The following is a 27,029-nucleotide window of genomic DNA, read 5'->3' as shown; positions in this document are numbered from 1 at the left end:
ACTAATAATATATAGAAAAAATTAGCCGGGCATGGTGGCGCATGCCTGTAGTCCCAGCTACTCGGGAGGCTGAGGCAGGAGGACTGCTTGAGCCCAGGAGTTTGAGGTTGCTGTGAGCTAGGCTGATGCCACGGCACTCTAGCCTGGGCAGCAGAGTAAGACTCTGTCTTGAAAAAAACAAAACCCCTGTGTGAGAGCCTTGCCCCTGCCTCTGCCTGCAGGGGCTCCAGCCTGCAACAGGCGGCTTTAGGCACTGTGAAGGCTTCGGGCTCCGTGCTGAGAGCCAGGGCAGCCACTGAGGAGCTGGAAGTGGCTGCTTCATCCAGCAGTCTATGTTCTTTGTTTTTTTTTTTTTTTTGAGACAGAGTCTCGCTTGTTGCCCTGGCTAGAGTGAGTGCCGTGGCGTCAGCCTAGCTCACAGCAACCTCCAACTCCTGGGCTCAAGCAATCCTCCTGCCTCAGCCTCCCGAGTAGCTGGGACTACAGGCATGCGCCACCATGCCTGGCTGATGTTTTGTATATATATTTTTAGTTGGTCAATTACTTTCTTTCTGTTTTTAGTAGAGACGGGGGTCTTCCTCTTGCTCAGGCTGGTTTCGAACTCCTGACTTCAAGCAATCTGCCCGCCTCGGCCTCCCAGAGTGTTAGGATTACAGGCATGAGCCACCGCACCCGGCCCGGTCTATGTTCTTAAGGGCCAATCTGGCCCAGTGTGGAGGATGGGCTGGGGCAGGGGCAGTGCCACACAGAAAATCATTCTGGAAGATCTTGTAGGGGTCTAGGAGTGAGAGCAGACTGGATAGGGATGTTTGCTGCCTGGCTGTCTCTCTCTGTCCCTCTGCCGCCCGGTGACTCTACAGCTGCACACAGGCCCTTCTGATCCTAGTCAGCCTCATGTGCCATGTGTCACTCCTGGTCCCTGGCCACTACATGGGGACCACACCTGTGCTCAGCCCAAGCCAGCTGTGCACAAGGTTTGCCCATGGGCCCATGGGATGCCAGAGTCTGAGGAAGATGACAGGCCAGGAGAGGGAGAGCCCAGGGATGAACAGGAGGGGAATGGAGGATTTGCTCCCTGAGATCCTAGAAGAAGGTTCAGGAAGGGAAGTCAGGTGCCCAGAGCCCAGGTGAGCCCATCATGCAACACAGCAAAGGCTCAGGTTCAATATTTATTGAACTAAAGTCTATAGAACACAAGACAGAAAGAGAGAGATGGATGTGACATATCTTGTCCAGCACCCTCCTCACCAAGTGATGAGGAAACTGAGGCTCAGGGAGGTTTTGTCTTTGATCCCAAGCTGGTTAATCTCCTCAACACACCACAAGGTTGCTTCAGCTCTTCCTGGCATCTCGTTTCACTTTTCTTTTTCCAAATCAACCGCAATCCAACATAGCATTTAGAATTTTACTGGAACTTCATTAGTCCCTGCTTATACCCTGGCCCCAAAGAGGGCCAGTCACTTGCCAAGTCCTCTACCAACTCTGTTGCCCTCCCACCACCAGTACCATCACCGCCATCACCACCAGCGTCACCACCGTCACCATCATAACCACCATCAAGAAGCTGCTGCCTGACTGAGACATACCAGTGGAAGACAAAGGCGAGCTGATACTGGGAAGACAGGGCTAGAGACCATCACCGGGAAAGACTCGTTCTCTTTTTTTTATTATTATTTCAGAATATTACAGGGGTACAAACGCTTTGGCTACATAAATTGCTTTTGTACAATTTGATTCAAAGTTATAAGTGTGCCTGTGCCCCAGATCCTGTACATTGTAGCCGTTAATTTACCCATCCCCTCCTGCCCCTCCCACCAAAAGACTCATTCTTGCTGGGACGTCAAACCACAGGGAAGATCATTAGTGGAGCTGCTGTTTCTTCTGATTCCAACAATTCGCCTTGGCTTTCTCCCATTTCCAATTCTCTGGTTTTCCTGGCTTCTCATGGCTCGTTCCTGCACTCCTCCCCCTCTATTCACCCCACAATATTCTCTTTAGCCCACAATGGATGACTTCTTCCCATTCCCCGCCCTCCCGAGTGCCCTCTCTCCCCGTAGCCCAGGCTGCGGCGTTCCTGCCTTCCCCTTGGCCCCCCTGCCATCTGCATTGACGCGGCCTTGCGGTGCTCAGCTCCACAAATGCCAGACTCCTTAACACCCAACCCGGTTCCCAGGGCTTGTCTCACCCTCCTTCTCCCTCCAACAAAGTGTCGCATTTAGTCCACGCCTTTGCCCAGCACACGTCCTCTGACCTCGGCACTGCTCTGGAGGGTCACCGGGCCCGGCCCCGCTGCAGAGTCTCATCGAGCTGGGTGAGCTGCTCCAGCCGCTTCTCCAGTGCCCCGGCCTGCCGCCTCAGCTCTGCAGCCAGCTCTGCCTTTGCTCCCTCCTGCAAGTGCTTCGACTTTTCCACAAGGCTGAACATTTCCTTCAGAATAGCTTGAAGTGCAGTGGCTGAGCCCATGATCCTGTCTTCTGTGGTCATCGAGAGAGCTGTGCCTGCAAAAGCTTTCCGCGCGCGCTCACTGCCTTTGGCCCGGCTCGTCTCAGTGCTCATGAGGCGCTTGGCACCGGCTACTAAGTGAGGCTTGGCTTTGGCTAACTGGATGGCATTGATGGTCTTTCTAAAGCTTTCTATGTCTTGGTAACAATTCCTGATCAAGGAAATTACTTTGGCCATGTTCAGTTGCTCAGCCTCCTTCCCCACCTCTGCCACGTTCACCTTGGTTGACAACAGGCTGCTGGCTTGGCCTTTTGCTGACAACACGTTTGCGTGTTCCACGAAGTGGGTGGAAACACTGGTCAAAGCGGCCGCCGCTCCCAGCCCCAACCCAGTTGCCGAGAGTCCCAGACTGACCCCTGCTGTCACAGGTGCCAGAGCCAGGCCAAGGATGCCCAGGATGCCTGAGGCAATGCCGGTGGAGCTGGCCACCACATGGGAGATGGTGCAGTCCCTGTGGACCTTGTCAACCTCATCTGCAAGGGCGTGGAGCTTTCTTATGTGCTCCTCAAGCACCGCTTTGACCTGAGGAAGCTTGTTCCCGAAGCTCTCCTTCTCCTGCGGGTCTTTGTGGAGCATGTCTTTGTCCTCTGTGGTCGTGTCTGCTGCAAGATTGTTCAGAGCTTCACGGAGTGCATCCGCCTCATCCCTGTGACAATAAGCGTCAAGTGATTTAAAAAGACAGCTTTCTTATCTATAATGTGGGTTAAATACGATCTATCCTGCTTAAATCACAGAGCTTTTACTATAAATCATATGGAAACAAATTTTACAGATGCGAAGAATTTCTGTTTAAACGTTAAACACCTTTTGCACAACATAGATGCTCTGTATTACTTATTCAATAGAAGAATAAATACGTAAAAGTCATCTTAAGATGCTCTTTAGTGGTAGGTATTTGCTAAAGATGCCTTCTCACTCAAGGGCAGGGCAACACCATCGCTACCCGAGTATTTGCAGAGTGGAAACTCCAGAGCTTCACATGTGTGCACACCAAGGCCATGTGCAATTTTATGCAACCTGGTAAAGACTCAAGAGACTTTAAGAACCATCTATATGGGCCAGGCATGGTGGCTCGCACTTGTAATCCTAGCACTCTGGGAGGCCGAGACGGGTGGATTGTTTGAGCTCAGGAGTTTGAGACCAGCCTGAGCAAGACCCCATCTCTACTAAAAATAGAAAGAAAATTAGCTGGACAACCAAAAAGATATAGAAAAAAAATTAGCCGGGCATGGTGGCGAATGCCTGTAGTCCCAGCTACTCGGGAGGCTGAGGCAGTAGGCTTGCTTGAGCCCAGGAGTTTGAGGTTGCTGTGAGCTAGGCTGATGCCATGGCACTCTAGCCTGGGCAACACAGTGAGACTCTGACTCAAAAAAAAAAAAAAAAAGAAGAGGGTGTCCTTAGCCACAGGCACAGAAGGCTGCTTGGAGGAGGTGCACCTGCTAGGAGGAAACTAGCCCAACAGGGAGATGCAGGTGGCATTTCTGAGGCATGACATGGAAGTACCCCATGGACGTTACCTGGACAAATTCACCTTGGCCATGAGTCCCTCCCAGGCTTCATCATCTGTCAGCAGGAGATGATATTCTCTGCACACTGTGCCCCGGAAAAACTCAATGACATCCTCAATAAAGCTGTTGCTCTCTGCTTGGAAAGAAAACAGGTGGGGTAGGCCATAAATGGCACTGAACATGAGGTGGCTACATGTTAACCATCCTGAGCAGGTCTCGTGCGGAGCGCTTGTGTGGGGTCGCCCGTGCTGGACACTGAACCGTGCTCCCCCGAATCTCGTAGGTTCAAGCCCTGACCCCTAGCACCGTATTCGGGGTCGGGCCATCAAGGAAGAAACTGACATAATCCTACAGGACTGGGTCCCACGGCAAGGAAAGGAAGAGACACAAAACCTCTCAATCCCTCTTCCCCAGCCCATCCTGTCCCCAACCCATCCCAAGATGTGGCTTGGTTGCCATGGCAATTCAGGGAAAGGAAGACAGTCCCAAGGAACCAGGACTTAGGGAAATGAACTCAGCATTGATGATGGTGGCTGGAGGTTTGATTCGGTTTTTCTTTTTTTATTTTTTTTTTTTTGAGACAGAGTCTCGCTTTGTTGTCCAGGCTAGAGTGAGTGCCGTGGCGTCAGCCTAGCTCACAGCAACCTCAAACTCCTGGCTCAAGCGATCCTCCTGCCTCAGCCTCCCGAGTAGCTGGGACTACAGGCATGTGCCACCATGCCCGGCTAATTTTTTTTTATATATATATCAGTTGGCCAATTAATTTCTTTCTATTTATAGTAGAGACGGGGTCTCGCTCTTGCTCAGGCTGGTTTTGAACTCCTGACCTTGAGCAATCCGCCCGCCTCGGCCTCCCAGAGAGCTAGGATTACAGGCGTGAGCCACCGCGCCCGGCCTGATTCGGTTTTTCTTTTTCCTTCTTCACTAAAAGCAGGAGGGACACCAAGGCTTGGAAGGAGGGAGCCTGGAGCACGACTCTGCGTATCTACTGATGGGGCGAGGGGAGTCTGCAGGGCGTTACAGCAAATTCAAATGAAGACCAGGGTGAAAAATTCCTGGCCAAATGAAACCAATTGGAATTTCAAAATAGCTTAAACCCGAAACATATGCGAAATTTAACTTGAGGCATTTCTGTTGAATGCCTACGTAAAGAACGAAACTTAACCTCAGCCGATCATGGGCAGCCAACTACCATAGGGCTACATGACTAGGAACTTTCCAACAAGGTAAGCCCAGAAAGGCGATTTAGTGCCTGCAACCGATCACATAATTTCCTTATTCTACTTCCATACTCGCCCCTAAACACCGGCCTGCTGTGCCCGTCACTGCAGCACTAAGCATCTTTCCGTTTGCTGCTTCCCAATTCATGAATTGCTTCTTGCTTAAATAAACTCTTTAAAATTTTACTGTGCCTTAGATTTTTCTCTTAGGAGGGGCATTTGATATCATTAGAGTCGGTCTGTGTCTGAGGCAGTCACACCTGGTAAGCAGCAGCTTACCTCCCCACAGGGGAGGGCCCACCTGCCTGAACAGGTTCCAGGTAGAGGGGATGAGAACCAACACCTAGGGGGATGTACTGTGTGGCAGGCCCTGGTCAGGCCATGTACACATGTTATGTTTGATCCTTAGGACAACTCGGGAAATGTTAGTTTCATGTTACAGGTAAGGTGGGGAGCTCCAGGTGACACAGATAGGATGTGTCAAGGGCAGACCGGGGTACAATTCAGGGGGAATCTGAGTCACTATCCCCTCTGAGCCACTCCGAGCAGGTGGGCTGGCCTCAGGACAAGAGCTGGAGGGACGCACTCCGTGGGTGACGCTCCAGGGTCAGCCGGAGCAGCGCAGTCAGGGAGGCGAGAGGTCAGGGTTGCTGGTCTACCTGCTCTACCCACCACCCCTCGCCTCTTGTCCCCAGGTTGCCTTCCCCACTGCCCTCCCCGGCTGTCCCCCACTTCTGGCAGGGGCAGGAAGGAAGCGAGACCTGGGCTACCCCGAGGAGAGGGCCAGGACAGAGACGCCCCTCAGACGCCTGGGTGGGGAGACGCCACCTGGTCTGTCTTGGGGCTCGGGCCCTGCTCCGCAACCTCCTTGCCAGCCCTGGATTCCTCTGCAGGTTAACGCAGCCTTGGAGGTGCAGCCTCCACTCTAGGTGGCGAGCAGGAGCCAGCCAGAGAGAGGAAGAGTGACTACCTGGGCCGGCCCCTCGGGCTCCGGAGGTCATGGTGCCACCAGCAACGGTATCTCTGGGAGGCGTCCTTACAGCTCGCAGTCTGCGTCCAGGCTGGGCGCTTTTGCCTCTCCCTTGGGGAAGAGAAAAGAAATCGTGGGATGGCACGTGAGGCAGCCGAGGCGGGAGGGAGGGCGAGGGGCCAGGACTTCAGCAACTCCCTGTGCGGTGGCAGCAAGCGCCGGAGCAGACTTAACCCAGCGTGCTGCCCCGTCTCCTGGCTCTGCCAGCTGCTGTTTAAAGACGGTGACCTCAGTCCAGCTCCCTCTGCCCGCACCCCATGCCAAGGCAGAGTCCTTTGTCCCGCTGGGTACAAGGAGACGAAAGAAGAGGAGACAGCCACCTGATAATTATAGAAACAACAGAATCTAAACACAGAAGCAAAGACAGGAAGGAATGTTCTGGTAATTACCTGGGCTAGGGAAGCTTTGCGTTTACCTGTGGACAGTGGCTAACATGTCTGGAGTGTCCCTGATGGGCAGGGCTCCGTGCGTGCCCCTCATTACATGATCACGCACACTCCGCGACATGGGCACAACTGTGGCTCCTATTCTAAAGCAGAAAGAACCCCAGAAGTTGGGTAACTTTCTTGCGTTTTCGCAATAATGCTAGAGTCGGGACTTAACCCAATTCTTTCTGCAACGACTACGCTCTACTCCCTCAAATATAAAAAATACTTATTCAGGCTGGGCGCGGTGGCTCACGCCTGTAATCCTAGCTCTCTGGGAGGCCGAGGCGGGCGGATTGCTCGAGGTCAGGAGTTCGAAACCAGCCTGAGCAAGAGCGAGACCCCGTCTCTACTATAAATAGAAAGAAATTAATTGGCCAAATAATATATATAGAAAAAATTAGCTGGGCATGGTGGCGCATGCCTGTAGTCCCAGCCACTTGGGAGGCTGAGGCAGAAGGATCGCTTGAGCCCAGGAGTTTGAGGTTGCTGTGAGCTAGGCTGATGCCATGGCACTCATTCTAGCCTGGGCAACAAAGCGAGACTCTGTCTCAAAAAAAAAAAAAAAAAAAATACTTATTCATGTATATATGTTTATCATAAATGACTCTTCTCAGTTCAAAACGATGTCTTGCACCCTGTGCGCACGTCTCTGTCGTGGTGAGTTCACACGTGCTGGGCTGGGGAGCCGCCCTCTCCTTGCTTCCCCGAGGTGGGCCATCCCACCAGGGCCTGCATCCTGCCAGACAGCGGCCCGGCCCTGCTGCGGCCCTCCTGGAGCTGCCCAGTCTCCTCTGTTCTTCTTCTCTAGCTGCTAAACCTTAGGCTGTTTCTAATTCTTCTTCGTTGTTTCTTTCTTTTTTTTTTTTTTCCTGAGACAGTTTCTAGCTCTGTCTAGCTCTGTGTGTTTCTAGCACTGCACTCCATCCTGTTGCCCAGGATGGAGTGCAGCGGCACCACCATAGCTCACAGCAACCTCAAACTCCTGGGCTTAAGTGATCCTTCTGCCTCAGCCTCCTGATTAGCTGGGACTACAGATACACACCACCATTCCTGGCTAATTTTTAAATTTATTTTTTGCACAAATAGAGTCTCACTAAGTTGCTGGGCCTGGTTTCAAATTCCTGGCCTCAAATGATCCACCCACCTCGGCTTCCCAAAGCGCTAGGATTGCAGGTGTGAGCCACTGCACCATACCTTGTAATTCTTTATGTGACTCATGGTACAGATAACATTCTCCTTGCATAAAACTTTGCCTACATTTGAGATTTTTATTCCTTAAGATATTTCTAGAAGTAGAATGACTAAGTCAGAGGGTATCAACATTTAAAAAAGTTTCCATACCTACAACCATACCATAACACAAAAAAATTACCAACGTACGTTCCCACTAGCAGTGTATGAGTGTGTCTATGCTTTGTCTTACCAAGTCTCAGTAGTTTTTCTTTTAAAAAAAGAAAGGAGAAAAGAAAAGCCAGATCTTTACATAGAGAAATTTTCTTCAAGTTCTGCTTGTGATTATTTTGCCTTGGGAAACGAGGAAAGAAAAAAAATATTGATGATGTTTAAACACTGTTTTAAGAAGGCAAAGAGCATATATCGAACACCCCTCTGGAGACCTGACTAAAATGATCAGCAAGGCACATACAGGCATAATGACAGCTGTTGATAATACTGGCTAACAATTGCACTAAGACCTCATAAATGATAACTCACCTATTCTTCCCATAACCTTTGAGCTGTGTGCCATTTGTATGCCTGTTTTCAGATAAGGAAACTGAGACACAGGCGTTACCTGCCTTGCCCAACGTCAGAAATCTAGTAAGGGGCAAAGACTGGGTTTGAACCCAGCTAGATGGACCCAGGAACCCACGCTGCTCTGCCGCCAAGGATGAATGGAAGGGGCCCCACAGGGGGGCAGAGACTTCAGCAGGTGTCTGGAAGACACCCTGGATGGGACGTGGTGACTGAGTAAACAGCAGTGGAGGGTGCTGCCATCCACAGAAGCGCCCAGAGGGCACATAGCCAGGGAAAGTGGTCTGCTAGGCGGAGGCTAGAGGAGCAGACCGCAGAGGACAGGAAGACGTGCGGGTAGAAGCAGGATGAGTGTGCCAGCCCCACACCCCGAACGGTATTCATGGCAGCCTTGAGTCTCCACCAGACGGAAATACATCAGCGGGCTCATGACTGAACGGAAGGACCCAGAAGAGTATCTTCGTGTTGTGGCATTTAGGGGCCACACCCTAAATGCCACACCCCGCAGGGAAGCCTGGCAGGGGACCTGCCCCGCCTCTCGAGTGCGTGGGCAGTGCAGGGGCAGACACGTGACAAGGACCTCAGCATGGAAAGGGACCCGGAGAGACAGAAATGACCTAAGAAGAAAGGAATAAGTTTGAAAATAGAAAATAATTTTTAAAAGCTCGAACCTGTGTCCTCAGAGAGATTAAAAAACATTTTATTCCTTTTTTTTCTTTTTTTGAGACAGAGTCTCACTCTGTAGCCCGGGCTAGAGTGCCATGACGTCAGCCCAGCTCACAGCAACCTCAAACTCCCGGGCTCAAGCAATCCTCCTGCCTCAGCCTCCTGAGTAGCTGGGACTACAGGCATGCACCACCATGCCCGGCTAATTTTTTCTATATATTTTTAGTTGGCCAATTAATTTCTTTCCATTTTTTTTTTTTTTTTTGTAGAGACGGGGGTCTCGCTCTTGCTCAGGCTGGTCTCGAACTCCTGACCTCGAGCAATCCGCCCGCCTCAGCCTCCCAGAGTGCTAGAATTACAGGTGTGAGCCACCGCGCCCAACCAAAAAACACTTTATTCTTGAAATAAGAACAAGATGCACTGAAAAAGGGGGAAAATAATGGGAGAAAAAAGATCCTGAGAATGAAAAGGTGACAGAAAAAAAAATCTCAAGACAGAGGCTGGAAAAGAAATCAAGGAAGCTCCCAGAAAATAAAATAAAAAGGTGACAGAAGACTCGGAGCTAAATGGGGAAGAGGAAAGGTTCCACACACAATCATTTCCTAGAATGTTGCCTCAGAAGGAGCTACAAGGGGACAAGGAAGGATGAGAGAGAGAGTGTGTGTGAGTGTGTGAGTGTGAGTGTGTGTGTCCACAGGGTGGGGGGGGATAACCCAGACAGAAAAGGCCGTGGGACCCAGGAATCAGGAAAATGCGCCCAGACAGAACAGGATCCCAGGACCACAGTCGGGAGGCAGCAGGACGGGAGAGTAACACTCTGGGACGGAACAGGACATGGAGAGTGCTGTGGCGAAAGGGGACTTGATCTAATACCTTTTATGATCCACAATTTGAAAGAAACTGAGGAAAGGGTGAAGGCAAACAGTGGGAGAGGCAAACAAAAAGCCAAAGGAGATTGGAAGCATCAGGAAATGCTAAAGCTGTGTAAGAAAGTGTGTACAATCATATCGTAAACAATGTTAAAACACCACAAAAGCATAAATGCTTGGCGGGGCGTGGTGACTCACGCCTGTAATCCTAGCACTCTGGGAGGCCAAGGCGGGCGGATCGCTGGAGGTCAGGAGTTCGAAACCAGCCTGAGCAAGAGTGAGACCCCGTCTCTACTATAAATATAGAAATTTATTAGCCAACTAATATATATATAGAAAAACTTAGCCGGGCATGGTGGCGCCTGCCTGTAGTCCCAGCTACTCGGGAGGCTGAGGCAATAGGATCGCTTGAGCCCAGGAGTTTGAGGTTGCTGTGAGCTAGGCTGATGCCATGGCACTCACTCTAGCCGAGGCAACAAAGCGAGACTCTGTCTCAAAAAAAGAAAAAGAGCATAAATGCTCTTGTTTAAATTTTAGAGCAAAACGGAACATTTACACATGAGAACTAAATGTACTTGCTACTGATTGGTACAGAACTGAGAGCACAGTGGGAGATGGTGGGAGGGGAAGCCCTGAAGGAAGGAGAGGTAATATCCCCACCTCATGAAGTGGGAAGTCAAGAAATACTGGCTACAGCCCAGGCGTAAGAAACAAGTTGTACGTCAATTACTCACAGCTACCAAGTTTCTAAAAGAGGATACCAACCTAGTGACATAGTATTAGGAGAAGCTGGGGCAGGGAGTTCAAGGAAGTGCAAAAATATTGATAAGTGAGATCATTACCTATCCTAAGAGGAAGTAAATAAATAATATCTCAATTTCAAAATCAAGAAAAAGAAAAATGCATTAGCTTTAAAGAATATTATTTAAAGATATTGATTTACTACCTAAAGAAAAAGCTAAAAATTAAAACCAATTGCTTTCAGTTGGGAAGGGGTTGAGCAGAGTCCTCTGTACTAATTGATTTATCTTAGCCATGTGCACTTATTACTTTAGTTTTTACAATTTTGACAAAATAGAAGTCACTCTATAGTAACCGGTAACTGCTAACACGACAACAGGTTGGTTTCTGTCGCCACCACCGTAAAGATGATGCAAACAGTTGGAGCAAGTGCCAGTAAGCAATAATCCTGACTGCTGATGTGCAAATGTCAGTTTAGGAGAAACCATAGTGGCTGGTGACACCAAGTTATCTAAGAAAAGTAGTGGTGACATAATATGTTAAACTAGAGTAATCAGGGTGAGCTCTCACCTCGAACAGATATATATTCTAGCAGCAGCTTGCCACCCACCTGGGAGCTTACTCTCCACTCGGTGGAGCCAAGACCCCATGGGGGCATCTGAGTCTCGCTGGCCTGTGACACCTGCTGCCCCGCAAAGCAAGGTGCTTCCCCAGATGCTGGCGGCAGTGCTGGACAGACGCCCACCAGCCGGTCCTGAGCATGCAGACAGTAATAATTCGTGGTAATTATTCTGATCGTGTTTCATGGGGCCAAGTTGAGTCTGTCAAAGGCCGTGAGGTCATAATAATATTCAAAAGAGAACTATTTATTTATTTATTTTTGAGACAGGGTCTCGCTTTGTTGCACAGGCTACAGTGAGTGCCGTGGCGTCAGCCTAGCTCACAGCAACCTCAAACTCCTGGGCTGAAGCAATCCTGCTGCCTCAGCCTCCCAAGTAGCTAGGACTACAGGCATGTGCCACCATGCCCGGCTTATTTTTTGTATATATATTAGTTAGCCAATAAATTTCTTTCTATTTATAGTAGTGACGGGATCTCACTCTTGCTCAGGCTGGTTTTGAACTCCTGACCTCAAGCAATCCACCCGCCTTGGCCTCCCAGAGTGCTAGGATGACAGGCGTGAGCCACCACGCCAGGCCTGATTTAAAAGTATACCAAAAAAGGCTTAAAAAAAAAGGTAGTTATAATGCAAAGAAGAGTTATTATACTAGGAAATTTTTAATTGTTAATTGATTTTAGTAAGAGGAGAAGTCTTTTTTTTTTTTTTGAGACAGAGTCTCGCTTTGTTGCCCAGGCCAGAGTGAGTGCCGTGGCGTCAGCCTAGCTCACAGCAACCTCAAACTCCTGGGCTCAAGCAATCCTACTGCCTCAGCCTCCTGAGTAGCTTGGACTACAGGCATGCACCACCATGCCCGGCTAATTTTTTCTATATATATTAGTTGGCCAATTAATTTCTTTCTATTTATAGTAGAGACGGGGTCTCGCTCTTGCTCAGGCTGGTTTCGAACTCCTGACCTCGAGCAATCCGCCCGCCTTGGCCTCCCAGAGTGCTAGGATTACAGGCGTGAGCCACCTCGCCCATCCAAGAGAAGTCTTTATATATACATATGTATATATAAATTGTTTTATACATATCATGTTGTATGTATTTTTCCTTCTATTTATTTATGTGCCTTTATACCGTATTGAGGAAGAAGAGAGCAGCTGCTGACATCTGGAGCCGGCCTGGACTCTCCGTCAGGCCACGTTATTCTCCTATGGACGTAAATAACCTCACACAATGTCAACCTCCAACTGGGTGACTCTGAGACCGTGATGAAATGAGACGGAGCAAGGCCACTTCATAACTGTGTCTAACACAGACAAAAAGAAGGTCTGTGTGCCACCCACAACACGCCAAGCACTCGCTCTCCTGACTGCACAGGCTGAACGGCTGCTACCGCCTTGCCCACGACAGCTGGATCCTCGTCCGGCCTTCCCCGTCTGAAGGTAAGGTTTGTTGTCATCCGCACAGGGGCCTGCCCCGCCCTCTGCAGCCCCCAATCTGGGCTGGGCTGTGCTTCCTTAGACCCTCCTGCAAATCCCCCAATCACAGCCCAAGCACAGAGGGCCAAGCCCACACTCCCACAGCCACATTCACACGTCCGCACTTTGCCTTTTTATCTGTGACCACAAAGCCGGGACTGTGCTCAGACAGCATTCTGCAACGTGCACCTGCGTGGGCCCTGTCTGGGCCACCTTTCCCACTTGGGACGTGCAGCACAGCCCTTCTTCTCCCATGGCCCCAGAGGCTGGAACAGAGGGCCAGGAAGCCAGAGTCTTGGACCTACCTGCTCAGCCTCCAGTCACGGGACCCTGGGCAAGTCACTCCCCTCCCAGGGCCTCCGTCTCCCTGCAGGGCCTGGCACAGAGCAGGTGCTCAGAGACAGGGTGGGGGAGACAACCTCTGGGCTCCCTGGGTCTCAAAAGAAATCCTTTTCCCCCATCAGGCCTCCGCAGCAACTCCCTAGGGCCAGCCTTAGGGTGACCAGGACACAAGGAGGAATGGCTGGGCGCCGGGTCACCTCTCCTCCTCCACCTCCTTTGTTTCCCCCAAATTTCCCAAAGAGATGGAAACTGCCAACATCCACCTTCCTTCTGGAGTCACCTGGGCGCGTCTCAGGCAGTCTGAAAGCGGGGCTGACTTGGGGGAGCTTTGTGAACCCATCTACGCAGCTTCCCCCACCCTCTTTACCGTCTAGGGGTGCAGGGCGAGGAGCAGTCAGACACAAACCTGGGTGCAAATCCAGGCTCTTGCACCGCTTCACTGAGTGACCTGGGCCTAACCTCTCTGAGCTCACCCAGATAGTGGGACGATAATCCTTCTGTTACAGCGTTGCTGTGAGGATGAGGAGGTGGGGGAGGTCATCCGTCCCCTACTTACCAAGGAATCCTCTCCCGGCTGAGAGTGAACAGGACCCAGCTGCTCCCAGCTGTACGGATCCGCCACCAGCTGTGCATCTGCACAATAACCAGGCACAGCTCTGGGCTCCCAGATATACCTGGGGACTGGAAAGGGAAACTGAAAGTCGAAACTTCTCAAAGGTCATGATCAAACAGACACGCCAAGCACACTGTTTGCTTACAACACCCTTGGTCCGGTGCCACCCTCCTTGCTGACCCACTTGGAGGAGCAGTCCCAGGCTTGACGTGTTAGCTCCTTCTCACCTTTTTTTGTTTTCTTTTTTGAGGAAGAGTCTCACTTCGTTGCCCAGGCTAGAGTGAGTGCCGTGGCGTCAGCCTAGCTCACAGCAACCTCCAACTCCTGGGCTCAAGCGATCCTCCTGCCCCGGCCTCCTCAGTAGCTGGGACTACAGGCATGCACCACCATGCCCGGCTAATATTTTTTTCTATATATATTAGTTGGCCAATTAATTTCTTTCTATTTATAGTAGAGACGGGGTCTCGCTCTTGCTCAGGCTGGTTTCGAACTCCTGACCTGGAGCAATCCACCCTCCTCGGCTTCCCAGAGTGCTAGGATTACAAGCGTGAGCCACCTCGCCCGGCCAGCTCCTTCTCATCCTCACCCACCTGCCCGACAGCCCCAGGGTCGGGGGTCTACTGCGGTCTTCAGGAACACTTGCCACCAAGTGGCAAGTGGTGGCTCAGGCCTGTAATCCTAGCACTCTGGGAGGCCAAAGTGAGAGGATCGCTCGAGGTCAGGAGTGGAAACCAGCCTGAGCAAGAGCAAGACCCTGTCTCTACTAAAAATAGAAAGAAATTAATTGACCAACTAAAACTATATAAAAAAAATTAGCTGGGCATGGTGGCGCATGCCTGTAGTCCCAGCTACTCGGGAGGCTGAGGCAGAAGGATCGCTTGAGCCCAGGAGTTTGAGGTTGCTGTGAGCTAGGCTGATGCCACAGCACTCACTCTAGCCTGGACAACAGAGTGAGACTCTGTCTCAAAAAAAAATAATAACAACTTAAGCATCATATTGTCTGAGGTATATCTGACCTCCCCTCGCTTCGTGGCCAGGAACTGAGTTTAAGGTTTTTCTGGGGTCCCCTTCCCTTGGCCAAGGTAGGGGGGGTCCATTCAGTCGGTGGGGGGAAGGGAATTCTGTGCTTAGGGTTTTATTTTAGTTCGTATCTCCCCTTCACCCAATTCTTCTCCCTTTTCCTAGCATAACTTTAGCTTGACAGCCAGACAAAACCCCTGTAAGATGCAGAACCCGTGGTACCCTGGGTACTGCCCAGGGGACCATGGCACGTGTATTCCTGGATTTGCAAATGCTTCTGCTCATTCCAGAATAAACTTGTTGTCTTTGGAGAATCGCTCTTTATGGTTACTTTAGGATGATGATGGACTTGTTTAACACAAGCTCATGGCGGAGCAACCAGAATGGGGCCCGCAGACTAAAATCGAGGTAAGAATTTGTTATCTCTTAACCCAGGGACATGAGCAGGAATTGAGTGCCCATAGTTGCTGTGGCCATGCAGAGATAGGATTCTCTGATAAGAATGCAGAATGGATTCCAAACACTCATAGCGTGCAAGTTGTCAGTTTTAATATGGAATCACTTATGTCAAAACCAAACTATTAATAGAGCCAGGAGGTCAGGAAGGGCGGGCCCTCATGCAAGATTTACCTGATAATAGGAACTATTCCAAGACGTTCCACCAAACCACAGGCATGCACAAAGAAAGAGTCACAACCTCGCACAAAGGCCACCTCTACCAAGGCATCTGCCCCGCTACTTTGTGTGTTACCAAATGCTCAGCATTTCTCTAGAGGCTTCATCAGAAGAACAAGAACAAATGGTTTGAGGGGAAGGAAAGAGAAGTTTATTACTTTGCTGGCAAAGGAGGAGGATGGAGACTCCTTCTGAAAAATGCCATTGTTCTAATAAGAAGCATAAATACAGAACTTTTAAAGGGTGGGTTCTCAGCTTCAGGCAATTGCTGTTCAACTGCAGTTGATGATCCTAATTGTTCCGTCTCCACTGAAGACAATCTCGTGGCCTCCACTCAGGACTTCACTCTTCCAAGTCTGAGCTGAGCCATCTCCTGTAGCACAAAGAACAAAAGACTGACCCTGCTCTTCCCAACTACTGGCCTGAGGCAGGGATGCAGGTTTATATTCTCCAGAAGGTGTGGAGGATGTTTTAAAGAGACAAAAATATTCTTGCCGCTTTTTCCAAGCCATTCCCTCTATTACACCTGTCCAACCTTGGGCTGATCCCACCATGTTATTAATTCTTGTGACCAAGGATCATGATTGAAAGCAACTTATGTAATCCTCCTGATTTTGCCTTTAATAACCTCTGCTTCCCTTTACCTCCCAGGTACTCCCATGGCCCACCCAGGGGACCATGGCATGTGTATTCCTGGATTTGCAAATGCTTCTGCTTATTCCAGAATAAACTCGTTATCTTTGGAGAAGTAATCTCTGTGGTTATTTTAGGATGATGATAGACTCGTTTAACACAAGCTCATGGTGGAGCAACCAGAATGGGGCCCACAGACTAAAATCGAGGTAAGAATTTGTTATCTCTTAACCCAAGGACATGAGCAGAGACCATCGCCTTTGGAGATCTAAAGCTCTAGTGACTATGAAACAGGGCTCACCTTGACCGTAGGCATCACAAGGAAAGTCAGCCAGGATGTCTGCAGTCCCAGAGCTGGGGTCTTGACCAAAATCTTTGGTCCAGAAACAACTTCAGTCCACTGTGAATGCAATCTCTATTGCATGGGAAAGTAATCCCGAAATTGCTTCAGAAGGTGTCCGGTGACACCACCAGCATCACCTTGTGGAAGCTGGAAGGGTCCACAGTCAAGGCCCACAGACACCTCCCCACCCCAACTCTGCCCGGCCCATGGAGAGGGGTGCTTGGCTCAGCCATGCTGGGCACTGTGAGCTGTGGGTCCAGAAGAGGGGGCCCACCTCCACATTGTTCTGCCTCTTTCTAGAGATCACGGAGGAGGCAGGGAGGTGCCTCCTTTGAACTGAAGTCATCAGAGTCACTGGCAGGGACAGACATCCTAGGACTGCACAGCACAGGGGAAGGGAGTGCATTCCACCCGGACAGCCCCTGGCGACTTCATGGGAAGGTGAAGGGGCAGCCACAGCCTGGCCACTCACAGCCTGGCCACTCATAGCCTGGCCACCCACAGCCTGGCCACCGCTTCATCGCGGGCAATCCTGTTCATTTGCCCTCGGGTGGGAAAGTCAGGCCTTGAATAACAAGGCCTTGTTAACTTCAGGAAGGTTTGGAGCTAAGTAGAAGATGACAAATAAAATCAAGCCTATAATATTTCTGTGTTGAAGTCAAAGGCAAATCTGTGTTTAATTTTAATGCACGTATATGTTTAAGAGAATTGGACGTATTTGCAGAGTTAACAGGGAGGCTTTTGGATTCCAGTTTAAAATAGGTAACTGAGTAGTTGATGTAGATGCAGAATGGTAAGCTGAAAGGACTCTCTGCTAAGTACTGAGGGTGTCACAAGTAACCGTTAGCAGCCTCAGGGGCCGCAGGGAGGAGCGGCAGGTGGCGGTGGCAGGGGCTGTGGGAGCCACACCACCAGGATCTCTGGAGCTGGCGCCAGCGGCACCACCAACCTCTAGCCCCCTCCCCGCAGCAGGCAGGAGACCAAGGAGACGCTTGTCTGGAATCACGTGCCAGAGCATGATTTTCAAAACATTAGTGACAGCACCGAGCTGCCTTGGGAAACAGGATGGCAGTTCCTCAGAAACTTAAATGTAGAATTACCATATGACCCAGCAATTCCACTTCCGGGTATACGCCCACGAGAAGTGCAAACAGGGACACAAACAGATATTTGATCACCCGTGTTCACGGCAGCATTATTTACAGTAGCCAAAGGTGGAAGCAACCCAGGGGTCCATGGAGGGTTGGATGACTGGATAAGCGAAACAGGACATACGCACACAATGGAACGTCATTCAGCCTTAGAGGAGGGAAATCCTGACACCGCTCCAACATGGCTGAACCTTGAGCACGTCACGCTACCTGAAATAAGCCAGTCACCAAAGGACAAATGCTGTAGGATTCCCCTCATGTGAGGTACTTAGGGTGGCCAAATGTCTGAAGACAGGGGGTACAGAGGTGGTTGCCAGGGACTGGGGGACGAAAATGAGAAGTTCATGTTTAGTGGAGACAGAGTTTCAGTTCATGGGAAGAGTTCTGTGCGTGATGGTGGGAGTGGTTGTACAACAAGGTGTATGTACTTAATGCCAATCAAATATACACTTAAAAATGGGAAAAATGGGAAAATTTTATGTTATGCATAATTTAACACAATTTAAAAAATTTTTTAAATTCTTTAAAAGCCCAACTTTTGTGGGAAAAATAACAGTGCCTGACCCCTTTCAACTCGCAAAGCATTTTTATACATGTAATCATATATGCGTCATCAACAGCCTGTCATGGAAACATTTACTACTCCTGTTTCCCAGAGCAGGAAACGAAGGTTCAAGAGGGTAAAATAACTTACCCTAAAGGCAGAGATTGGCTTCTATCCTGGTCTTTTTTTTTTTTTTTTTTTTTTTGAGACAGAGTCTCGCTTTGTTGCACAGGCTACAGTGAGTGCTGTGGCGTCAGCCTAGCTCACAGCAACCTCAATCTCCTGGGCTCAAGCGATCCTCCTGTCTCAGCCTCCCCAGTAGCTGGGACTACAGGCATGTGCTGCCATGCCCAGCTAATTTTTTTCTATATATATTAGTTGGCCAATTAATTTCTTTCTATTTATAATAGAGACGGGGTCTCACTCTTGCTCAGGCCGGTTTCGAACTCCTGACCTGGAGCAATCCGCCCGCCTTGGCCTTCCAGAGTGCTAGGATTACAGGCGTGAGCCACCACGCCTGGCCAATCCTGGTCTTTTTGAATCTTGGTTTGTTTTGTTTTGTGGACCATGCTGGTTCCCCCAAAGGAAGAAAAATCCTGAAACCCTCAAGCATTCTGAAAATGTGATTTTCTTCCTTAATTCTTCCCTTAATTGGCTCAGGATGAGTCGCCAACGGTCAAATACCACTAGAAGTTGCTGTGCACATCCCACCTGTCTTCCACCAGCTGGTATTTGGCATCAGACAGCCCTGCTCGAATTCAGCATCACCCATTCTTCAGTTTGTGACTCAGTTTCCTCGCTTGTAGAGTTAAATCAACGATAGCATTTGCCTGACGGTGTTACTGGGAGGATGAACTGACGCAAGGTAGGGACCATGCTTGGCAGATAGTCGGTGCTCCCAAACAAGGACCCACATTTCCCGAGCACGTGCTCTGAGTGGCGGGCACCAGGGAAGCACAGTGTCCGCGCCATCCCCCCTCGTCTCTGCAGCACACCCCCAGCTTCGCCCGGTGTGCTTATCACCCCCACGTGCAGACGAGCACAGGTCAGAGAACACAGCCATCTTCCCAAGGTCACGAAGCTGGCCCCGGTGTGCCTTCCTCTTCCCGCCCATCCTCCCCACCACCATTCGGCACTCGAAGCACAGGCCTGTCTCTCTTTTCTAAAACAACACAATTATGGACTCACAGGGCAAAACAGCTCAGCCGTAAACCTACAGCAAAGCTAGTCCAGGAACCCCCCCGTGGCTCATGCCATGCGCCCCTCACCCAGTGTTTCCTCCGTGGTGGCATCTTAGTACCTGCGGGACATGACCCACGCCAGGAAATCGACCTGCACAATGCAGTGAGCCACACTGCAGACCCTACTGGACTCCCACTAGTCCTCGCACCCACTCATTTTTATGTGTTTGTGACCGTCCTTTGACATTCTGTGACACGTACAGATTCACATAAGCATCATGACAATCACAATATACGTTTCTATCACACAAAGGGACTCCCTGGTGCTGTTTATGGTCCCACTCTCTCGTGCCTGCCTCAGGCCCTGGCAACCACTGATCTGTTCTCCATCTCTGTAATCAGGTCGTTTTGACAATGTTTTATCCATGAAATCATAGGGTATGTAACCCTTCAAAACTGGTTTTTAAAACATTTCACTCAGGCTGAGCACCGTGGCTCATGCCTGTAATCCCAGCACCCTGGGAGGCCCAGAAGGGAGGATCACTTGAGGTCAGGAGTTCGATACCAGGAGTTTGAGCAATAGTGAGACCCAGTCTCTACCAAAAATAGAAAAACTTAGCCAGGCATGATAGTACACGCCTGAGTTCCAGGTAACCCGGGAGGCAGGAGGATCGCCTGAGCCCAGGAGTTTGAGGCTCCAGTGAAGTATAATGACACCACTGCACTCTTCCCAGGAGACAGAATAAGACTCCATCTCAAAAAAAAAAAAAAAATCACTCAGCATAATGCCCTTGAGATCCATCCAGGTTGCTGCATATATCACCAGTTCTTTCCTTTTTGTGGCTGTGGAATCATAGCTCCTAGAGAGAAACAGGACTTGGAGTCCCTCCCCGTGTCCCTCCACACTCCAGGGTCCCCTGGGGGCCCCAGATGCAGGGCCCCTGCAGGAGCAGCGACATCAGGCCCACCCCTGTCATGCCTCACTCTGCTCTCTGCAGGAAGAGACCTGGCCACAGCTTCCTGCCCTCTGCCCTGTCCTTCCTCCTCTGACCCTCCATGACCTCCTCCCTGTCCTCTCTCAGGACACCCTCTCTGACCCTGTTTCTCTTTCCCTGGTTTCTTTCATTTACGAGAATTTAAAACAATTGAGATATACATCACATAACGAAATTCGCCCTTTTAAAGTAGTTTTTAGTATATTCACTACGTTGTGCAAATATCACCACTACGGAATTCTAGAACATTCCCATCATTCCAAAAAGAAACCTCGTACCTTTTAGCAGTTGAAGCACTTAGTCCCAACTCCTCTCCCGGGCCCCGGCCCCACCCCGCCATGGCTTTTTTGTTCCCATCTCTTTCCACCTACTCCTCCTGGGAAGTGTGAGTCTTACCGGGTGGGCAGAGGCACGGGAGGGGAGGGGTCCTTGAGGTCGTCTGATGTAGGAGGTGAGCCGGGCGAGGCTGGAAACCGAGTCTTGGATGTCTGAAGTGCTCACTCATTCATGGGCCCGCCTGGAGGGGTGGGGCTGGGGGCCAGGACCCTGGGAGAAGTCAACATCAAAACCATGACCCCCACTCGGGGTTCGACCCACAGGGGGTGGCAGAAAGGCAGAGTCCAGAAAGAGTACGAGGACTCAACGTCAAGGGCGGGATGGAGCCTAGAGAGAAGGCCCTTGTGTCAGCGGTGGTACTGACACTGAGCCGCTGTCACAAAGAGCCCACAGACGTTACCATAGTCACTCCACGACATAGCAGATGCATTGAATTCGGAAGTTGAAGTGCGAGTCCCTAGGCAATTCGAAAGTGGGTGGCTTTGGGCCCAAAGCTCCACCCCGAGTCGGGTCTGTGTCTCCTGGGAGGCGCTTTCGTCCGCGGGGAAGCTGGCCCGTGTGCAGACATCCCGGCCCCGAAGAAGGACAAAGGAGGCCACGGAGCACAAGAGTCTACCCTAAAGACAGCACCTGGAAGTAGCACACCTCACCGCCCTCGCCTTCCACCAGCCAGGACTTAGTTCTGAGGCCCGTGGAAGGCCGTGTGCCCGGCTGGAACTTGGCAGCTTCGGTGATCAAAAAGGAGGGGGCCGGGCGCCCTGGCTCACACGTGTGGTCCCAGCACTTTGGGAGGCCGAGACAGAAGGATCACTTGAGGTCAGGAGTTCAACACCAGCCTGGGCAACATAAGGGACCCCGTCTCTACAATAAATTAAGATTTTAGCCCGACGTGGTGATGTGCACTTGTAGTACCAGCTGCCCAGGAGGCCGAGGCAGGAGGATCGCTTCACCCCAAGAGTTCAAGGCTGCAGTGAGCTATGAAGATGCCACTCCAGCCTGGGCAACAGAGTGTCTGTCTCTAAAAAAAAAAAAAAAGGAGGAGGAGGAGGAAAGGAACGGAAATGGTTAAAATGGGGAATTTTATTGTTTCAACACAATAAAAACAAGTTTAAAAAAAAGAAAGGGGAGAATAAAAATTTGGGGACAATTATTGATGTCTCCTACAGGTGCCAATCCAGAAAATCCATGGCACCTTTTGGGGAAAATTACAAACTATTACCTGGTTACTGTGTAAAAATTATTTTTCAAAAACTACAGGGCGTGTGGAACCTGTCGGTGTTCACCTCTCCAGACCTATTTCCACTGTCGCGCTTTTAAAAACATTTATAAGAAACTGAAACCTTTTTATTTGCTCCACAATCCCGTTATCAGGGAGCAAAGTTCCCCAGGCAGACCCGGCCTGTCCTTTCTCTCTAAACACTTGGCTTCCCTCCCTGCAGCCCCTGTGGGCATTTCACCTGAGGCCTCCGTCAGCCCAGGGGACCAAAGCCAGAACTCGAAATAGAAATCAGTTGCCTTCATGTTCACCACGGTCTGGGAGCCAGACTTGGAATTATCTGGCAAAAGCAGCCAGGCAGAATCAGGGATCCGTGGTCTCTGACACCCCCAGCCAGAGAGCAGTGCGAAGGGCAGGCCGGGCCAGGGAGGGGGTGCAGCTCAGGGCCAGGCATGACCCAGCGACAGGCCAGTCCCAGGGATGCCACCGTCCAGTTCCTGCTTTGGGGAGCCACAACACCTGCTATGACTTTCTCCTGGGCTTCCCAGGACAGCCCTGGTCTGACGACTCGTCCCACCTTCCTCCCCCTGGCTTCTATGGCTTTTTTCTGCAGCCAAAGCGAGTTTCCAGATCACAGAGCCTGGCCCCGCCCTGCCCACCTGCCTAGGGGGTGGACTCCTCCTGGGCTGGAGTGTGAGGTGACCTGGGCAGAGCCCACGGTCTGAGTGACTCGGTGTGGCAGGACCAGGGGAGTTTAGGGTTCTCAGGAGCCTCTGGGGGAGCAGAGATGGGAAAGAGGAAGGAGGGAGGGGCAGAGAGAGCATGCCACCCCTGTGGCACCCCAGGGCCGACAGAGGGCCTGGTCTGTGTTGTGGCACAGATGCCCCTCTGCCCAGGGATCTGCTGTGCCTGGGGAACCCTGTGTCCCCTGGGGTGGGATGGCCGGGCTGGGGCCAAAACACACATCTGGCTCAGTGTTCAGAGCACTAACAGCAGGGGGCAGGCTTGAGCCCCACTGGCGGGGGTGGGGGGGTTGGGGGGGTTGGGTGTGTGTGTGTGTGTGTGTGTGTGTGTGCGTGTGCGCGCGCGCGCGCAGACCAACCGAGAAGGCTCCGAAACCCTGGGGAGGGCATTAGAAGTTAGAAGTCCCTATAGCCAGGACACGGGGCAAGGCCCCTCTCATCTGTATCTTTTTTTTTTGTTGAGACAGAGTCTCACTCTGTTGCCCAGGCTAGAGTGAGTGCTGTGGCGTCAGCCTAGCTCACAGCAACCTCAAACTCCTGGGCTCAAGCAATCCTTCTGCCTCAGCCTCCCGAGTAGCTGGGACTACAGGCATGCGCCACCATGCCCGGCTAATTTTTTTCTATATATATTAGTTGGCCAATTTTTCTATTTATAGTAGAGACAGGGTCTCGCTCTTGCTCAGGCTGGTTTCAAACTCCTGACCTCAAGCAATCTGCCTGCCTCGGCTTCCCAGCGTGCTAGGATTACAGGCGTGAGCCCCGCGCCCAGCCTCTCGTCTGTATCTTGAAGGGCCACAGACACGGGGTGACCACCACCTGCTCTGCCTGGTTCTGTGTCCCTGCCCTGCTCCCCTACACCTAAGGGCCATGTCACTCCCAGGTACAGTGACGACCTGCAGAGGCCACTGCCCTGCAGTGCACCGATGGTACCAACCAGGCCATCAGCTCAGGCAGGTCCCTGGAGGACTCGCTGGCAGGGAGATTCTGCGGAAATGCTGAGGTAGCATGGGTGGCTTGTGAAAGCACAGGGTCTGATTCAGGAGCCTTGGGTGGGGTCTGAGATTGTTGCTGCCCAATCCCCACATGAAGCTGCTGGTGCGAGGACCACAGCTTGGCAGAAAGCATCTGGTGCACCTTACTCGACAGAGGAGGAAGCTGGTCAGAGGCAGTGGCCTGTCCAGGTGACAGTGCAAGGCGGCACACATGAGGCTAGCAGCCCGGGGAATGTGCATGCAGCTGTTTTACCAAAGACCCAGTCCCTCCTTAAGCTGACCCCCAGATCGCGTCCCACCTGCAGGCTCCCCACTGCGGCCACTCGCCCTCTACAGGACAATGGAGTGTCCCACTATGGTGGTGACAAGGAGCACATAGCACTTGAAGACTTTAGTCCAACCATCTACCAATTACAAGACCAGAAACATACATCAGGGATTTCACTTGGCAGAGACCTTGCTCCAACTCTCTGCTCTCCCAAGCTGAGATGAGGCAGGGATGGCCCTACAGGTGACATTGTGTCATGATGCCAGGCACTCTGCCCTTGCCGTATGATCCTCCGGACACCTCTGTGTGGCATTCCACACATGTGCTACTGAGGCAGAGAGGGTAGTGACCTGGCTCAGTCACGGGAGGAAGCAGAGGGGCCCTCAAACCTTAGGGCCACCCCTGAAACAGGAACCACACTGAGCAATAAGCCCACAGGAGCGCCCCCTGCCCAGTGCCTCGGGAGGTGGCGGAGCTGGAACCTGACCTAGGAGCATCTGATGTGCCAGTGCACGTGGACCAGCTCTATGGCCAACACCCCAGTGCTACTGAAAAGGAAACAGCAGCACACAAAGCCCTCCGGTGTCCGCCCCACCGACTGCCCCTGGTACCTCCTGCTCCCTGCCCAGGGCTGAAGGTGGCTGCTGGAGGCTTGGGCAGTGCAGGCTGGTGCTTGGCCCACACCTCCATGCCAGCGGGTGCCATGGTCCCTCTCTGAGGAAATCCTTTTTCCCTGCAATCACAGGGGCATGCATGGCCTTTGTTGCCCTTCTCCGAGCACCCCTCCACCCAAGCCAGTTCATGCTCAGCCTTTAACAATAAATGGGCAAAAGTTTGACAGTCCTGGGAAGCACCTCCGATCCCTATAGGACCTGTCGCCTGCGTCTACAGCCCTGGGCTGAACCTCCGCAGGGCAGGTCCTGTGTGCTTCCAGGAGCAAGATGGTGCCTGCAGCTTCCTGCCTGGGCTGATCTGCGTCTCGTTCCCTAGCCCAGCTCAGTGTCTCGCACTTAGCAGGTGCTCAATGACTGAGAGGAACCAAGATGCTCACAGACCCCTGGGATGGGGCCCAGCCTGCCTTTCCATCTCCGGTCCTGCACGACGCAGACCCACACCGGCCTTCGCCCCAGGCTGCTCCCGGACTTTGCCAGGCAGGGGCGGCTGCAGGAGCAAGGCCCGGTCCCTTCCAGGCCACCCTCCGCTGCAGACGACACCACCAGACACGGCTCATAGCACATGGTTCTCTTTATTGTGACGCTCAGTGGAAAACATCTGTAAACCAGCGCACTGTAGTGGTGACAGCTGCAACACATGCTAAGGCACTTGTATTATATAAAAAAAGGGGGTGGGCTGGGAGTTCCACTCACTCCTTTGTGACAGCATCTGGGACCTGAATTCAGAGCTTTGTAGGCTGACATAGCTTTTACCTAACTTCATGATTTGTTGAGAGTTTGTTTCCATGTAAAAAACGCTTTCTTGCCATAGTAAGTCTAAATGCAGCATATACAAAACAGGAATACAAGTAAATCAGCAACCAGTGTAGACCAGTGTAGGACAAGCTACTCTCTTCTAAACATGGTTCCAAAGGAAAGGCAGTGATAAAGACTTGGAATTTTATCATTTATTACAAGAAGGGGAAAAAAACCTCTTTTTCTTTCAAAAATATCCGTGCAGGCGGCAGATCTTTAAACTAAACTGAGTCGACGGTGCAGATAAACTACCCTCGGGCCCCAGTCCTAGAGTAGGCACAAGGTCGCATGGGAGGGCCCCTGGCCCTCTCTAATGCTGTGGCTGTCATACTTGGGACAAGTCCCTTAACCATTAAATATATTTGGTCCCCAAGAGTGTGGGAGAAGCTGCTGGCCGAAGGCTGCTGGCCTTTCCAGCTTGGCCCCAACAGCCTCGCTGTGGCAGGGCCAGGCTGCCCTTGGCAAAGGAGGGGAGGGGGCATTGCACTTGAGACGGTTTAGAATCGGGGGAGGGACAGTGGACAGTGGTGCTGCCCAGAAGGGGGCGGGAGGAGCCCGCCCCTGGTTCTGTGCCCTGCACAGAGGTGGAGCCCCTGGGCCTGCTCCTTCTGAACCACCCCGAGCCCACAGGAGTGGGGGGCGATGGGGCAGAGGCGTGTGAGGTCACCACGTGTGATTGCCAACAGCAAAGAAGGGAGGAGGAAGGGAAGAGCTGGTGGCAGAGGTCGGGGAAGGTGATGACTCTTCTGGGGTGCTGGGCTATCAGAACGCCTTTAGTCTGAAGCAAAGTAGATTCATAGACAACTCTCGCCCGTCCCCGGGGCCTGCCCTCCTGCTCGCATCTTGTGCTCTTTGGCAAGAGGGGGCCGCAGGTCCGGCTGGTCTCTCTTTTCCCGGGCCCAGTCCGGGCCCTGACTCTTTGGTGTCAGATTCTGAGGGGAGGGAGCTGGAAGGGGTTGCAGCAGAGGAAGCCAAGTGCCCTGGACAAGGCCTGGAAGGCGACGGGGTGGGGTGGGGGTGACGATCACAGCAGTCCCAGGAAGGCAGGGGTGCTGCAGGGGCTGGGGAGGGAGGCGGAGTCGTCCGTCTGTCCGTCCATCCACCTCGGGCTGCAGCAGCAGAAAGGCTTACTCGGCAGGCTTGGCCTCAGCCCCGTCCGCTTTGCCGTCCACCTCCTCGTCCGAGCAGTCGCCAGCACCTTTCCGGGCCATTCGGCGGGGCACGACGAACGGCAGGTCCCCACGCCTGGGGGGCAGAGGCAGAGGGTCAGCGGGCCCAGCCCGAGGGGCGGCCGCAGCGCAGCGCACACATTCCAAAGCCATCTCTAGAGGAAAGCCAGGCACCCAACTGCCCCACCAGGGAGAAGCAACGCTGGGACCCGAAGCCCTAATTCCGGGCAGGGCAGGGAGGCTGTCAAGAAGGCAGGCAACTAAAGCTTCCTGCACAACATTTCGGTATCAGACACCCTAACACTCAACACCAGCACAAAAACAGTCCAGGAAAAGAGGACTGAATGACAGAAATGGCAAGGGCACAGAGTGGACGGAGCTGCTCCTGCAAGATGCCACCCTCGGCTCAAGGGTCTGACACCACCTTCGTCAGAGGGGCAGGAACGACTGTTTACACTGCGTGCAAAGACGGGCATCCTCTTCCCACCATGCCAGAAAATTCATATTAAAAACGGACTATGATGTCTGGTCTCGTTTA

The 27,029-nt window shown here is 51.8% G+C and overlaps 2 protein-coding genes and 1 long non-coding RNA gene across 4 annotated transcripts in view; all 3 read right to left on the bottom strand.

The window, feature by feature from the left end:
- Positions 1 to 1,544: 1,544 nt before the first annotated feature.
- On the bottom strand, positions 1,545 to 14,118 carry LOC105883697 (apolipoprotein L2-like). 2 transcript variants are annotated; one of them, XM_020287758.2, is made up of 4 exons: positions 13,700 to 14,118; positions 6,201 to 6,311; positions 4,020 to 4,146; positions 1,545 to 3,148 (listed from the first exon to the last, which is right to left on the bottom strand). In XM_020287758.2, exons 1-4 carry the CDS (start codon positions 13,863 to 13,865, stop codon positions 2,272 to 2,274), a joined length of 1,281 nt encoding a protein of 426 aa, XP_020143347.1. In that variant the 5' UTR covers positions 13,866 to 14,118; the 3' UTR covers positions 1,545 to 2,271. The 2 variants fall into 2 exon arrangements, with proteins under 2 accessions (XP_020143347.1, XP_012642543.2); XM_012787089.3 differs by having other exon boundaries at positions 1,546 to 3,148; positions 4,020 to 4,143; positions 13,700 to 14,117.
- Positions 14,119 to 17,594: 3,476 nt separating this feature from the next.
- On the bottom strand, positions 17,595 to 22,865 carry LOC142873336 (uncharacterized). The gene is made up of 2 exons (XR_012921379.1): positions 20,695 to 22,865; positions 17,595 to 17,788 (listed from the first exon to the last, which is right to left on the bottom strand). It is a non-coding gene; the product is annotated as an uncharacterized LOC142873336 (long non-coding RNA).
- Positions 22,866 to 25,080: 2,215 nt separating this feature from the next.
- The window catches only part of MYH9 (myosin heavy chain 9), a 92,422-nt gene continuing 90,473 nt past the window's right edge, over positions 25,081 to 27,029 (bottom strand). The window contains exon 41 of the mRNA XM_012787035.2: positions 25,081 to 26,567. Coding sequence (XP_012642489.2) covers positions 26,450 to 26,567 — 118 coding nt within the window. The 3' untranslated portion in view covers positions 25,081 to 26,449. The remainder of the gene's footprint in view (positions 26,568 to 27,029) is intronic.

This window comes from Microcebus murinus, chromosome 10 (assembly GCF_040939455.1).
Source record: "Microcebus murinus isolate Inina chromosome 10, M.murinus_Inina_mat1.0, whole genome shotgun sequence".
NCBI classification, from domain to species: domain Eukaryota; kingdom Metazoa; phylum Chordata; class Mammalia; order Primates; family Cheirogaleidae; genus Microcebus; species Microcebus murinus.
This window is presented reverse-complemented; position numbering and strand designations above follow the sequence as displayed.

Coding starts and splice junctions, on each gene's coding strand:
- LOC105883697 (XM_020287758.2), bottom strand. CDS start 13,865: ATGACCTTTGAGAAGTTTCGACTTTCAGTTTCCCTTTCCAGTCCCCAG. Junction 6,312..13,699: donor AGCCGGGAGAGGATTCCTTG/GTAAGTAGGGGA, acceptor CTCTTCCCCAAG/GGAGAGGCAAAAGCGCCCAG. Junction 3,149..4,019: donor GCCAAGGTGAATTTGTCCAG/GTAACGTCCATG, acceptor TTATTGTCACAG/GGATGAGGCGGATGCACTCC.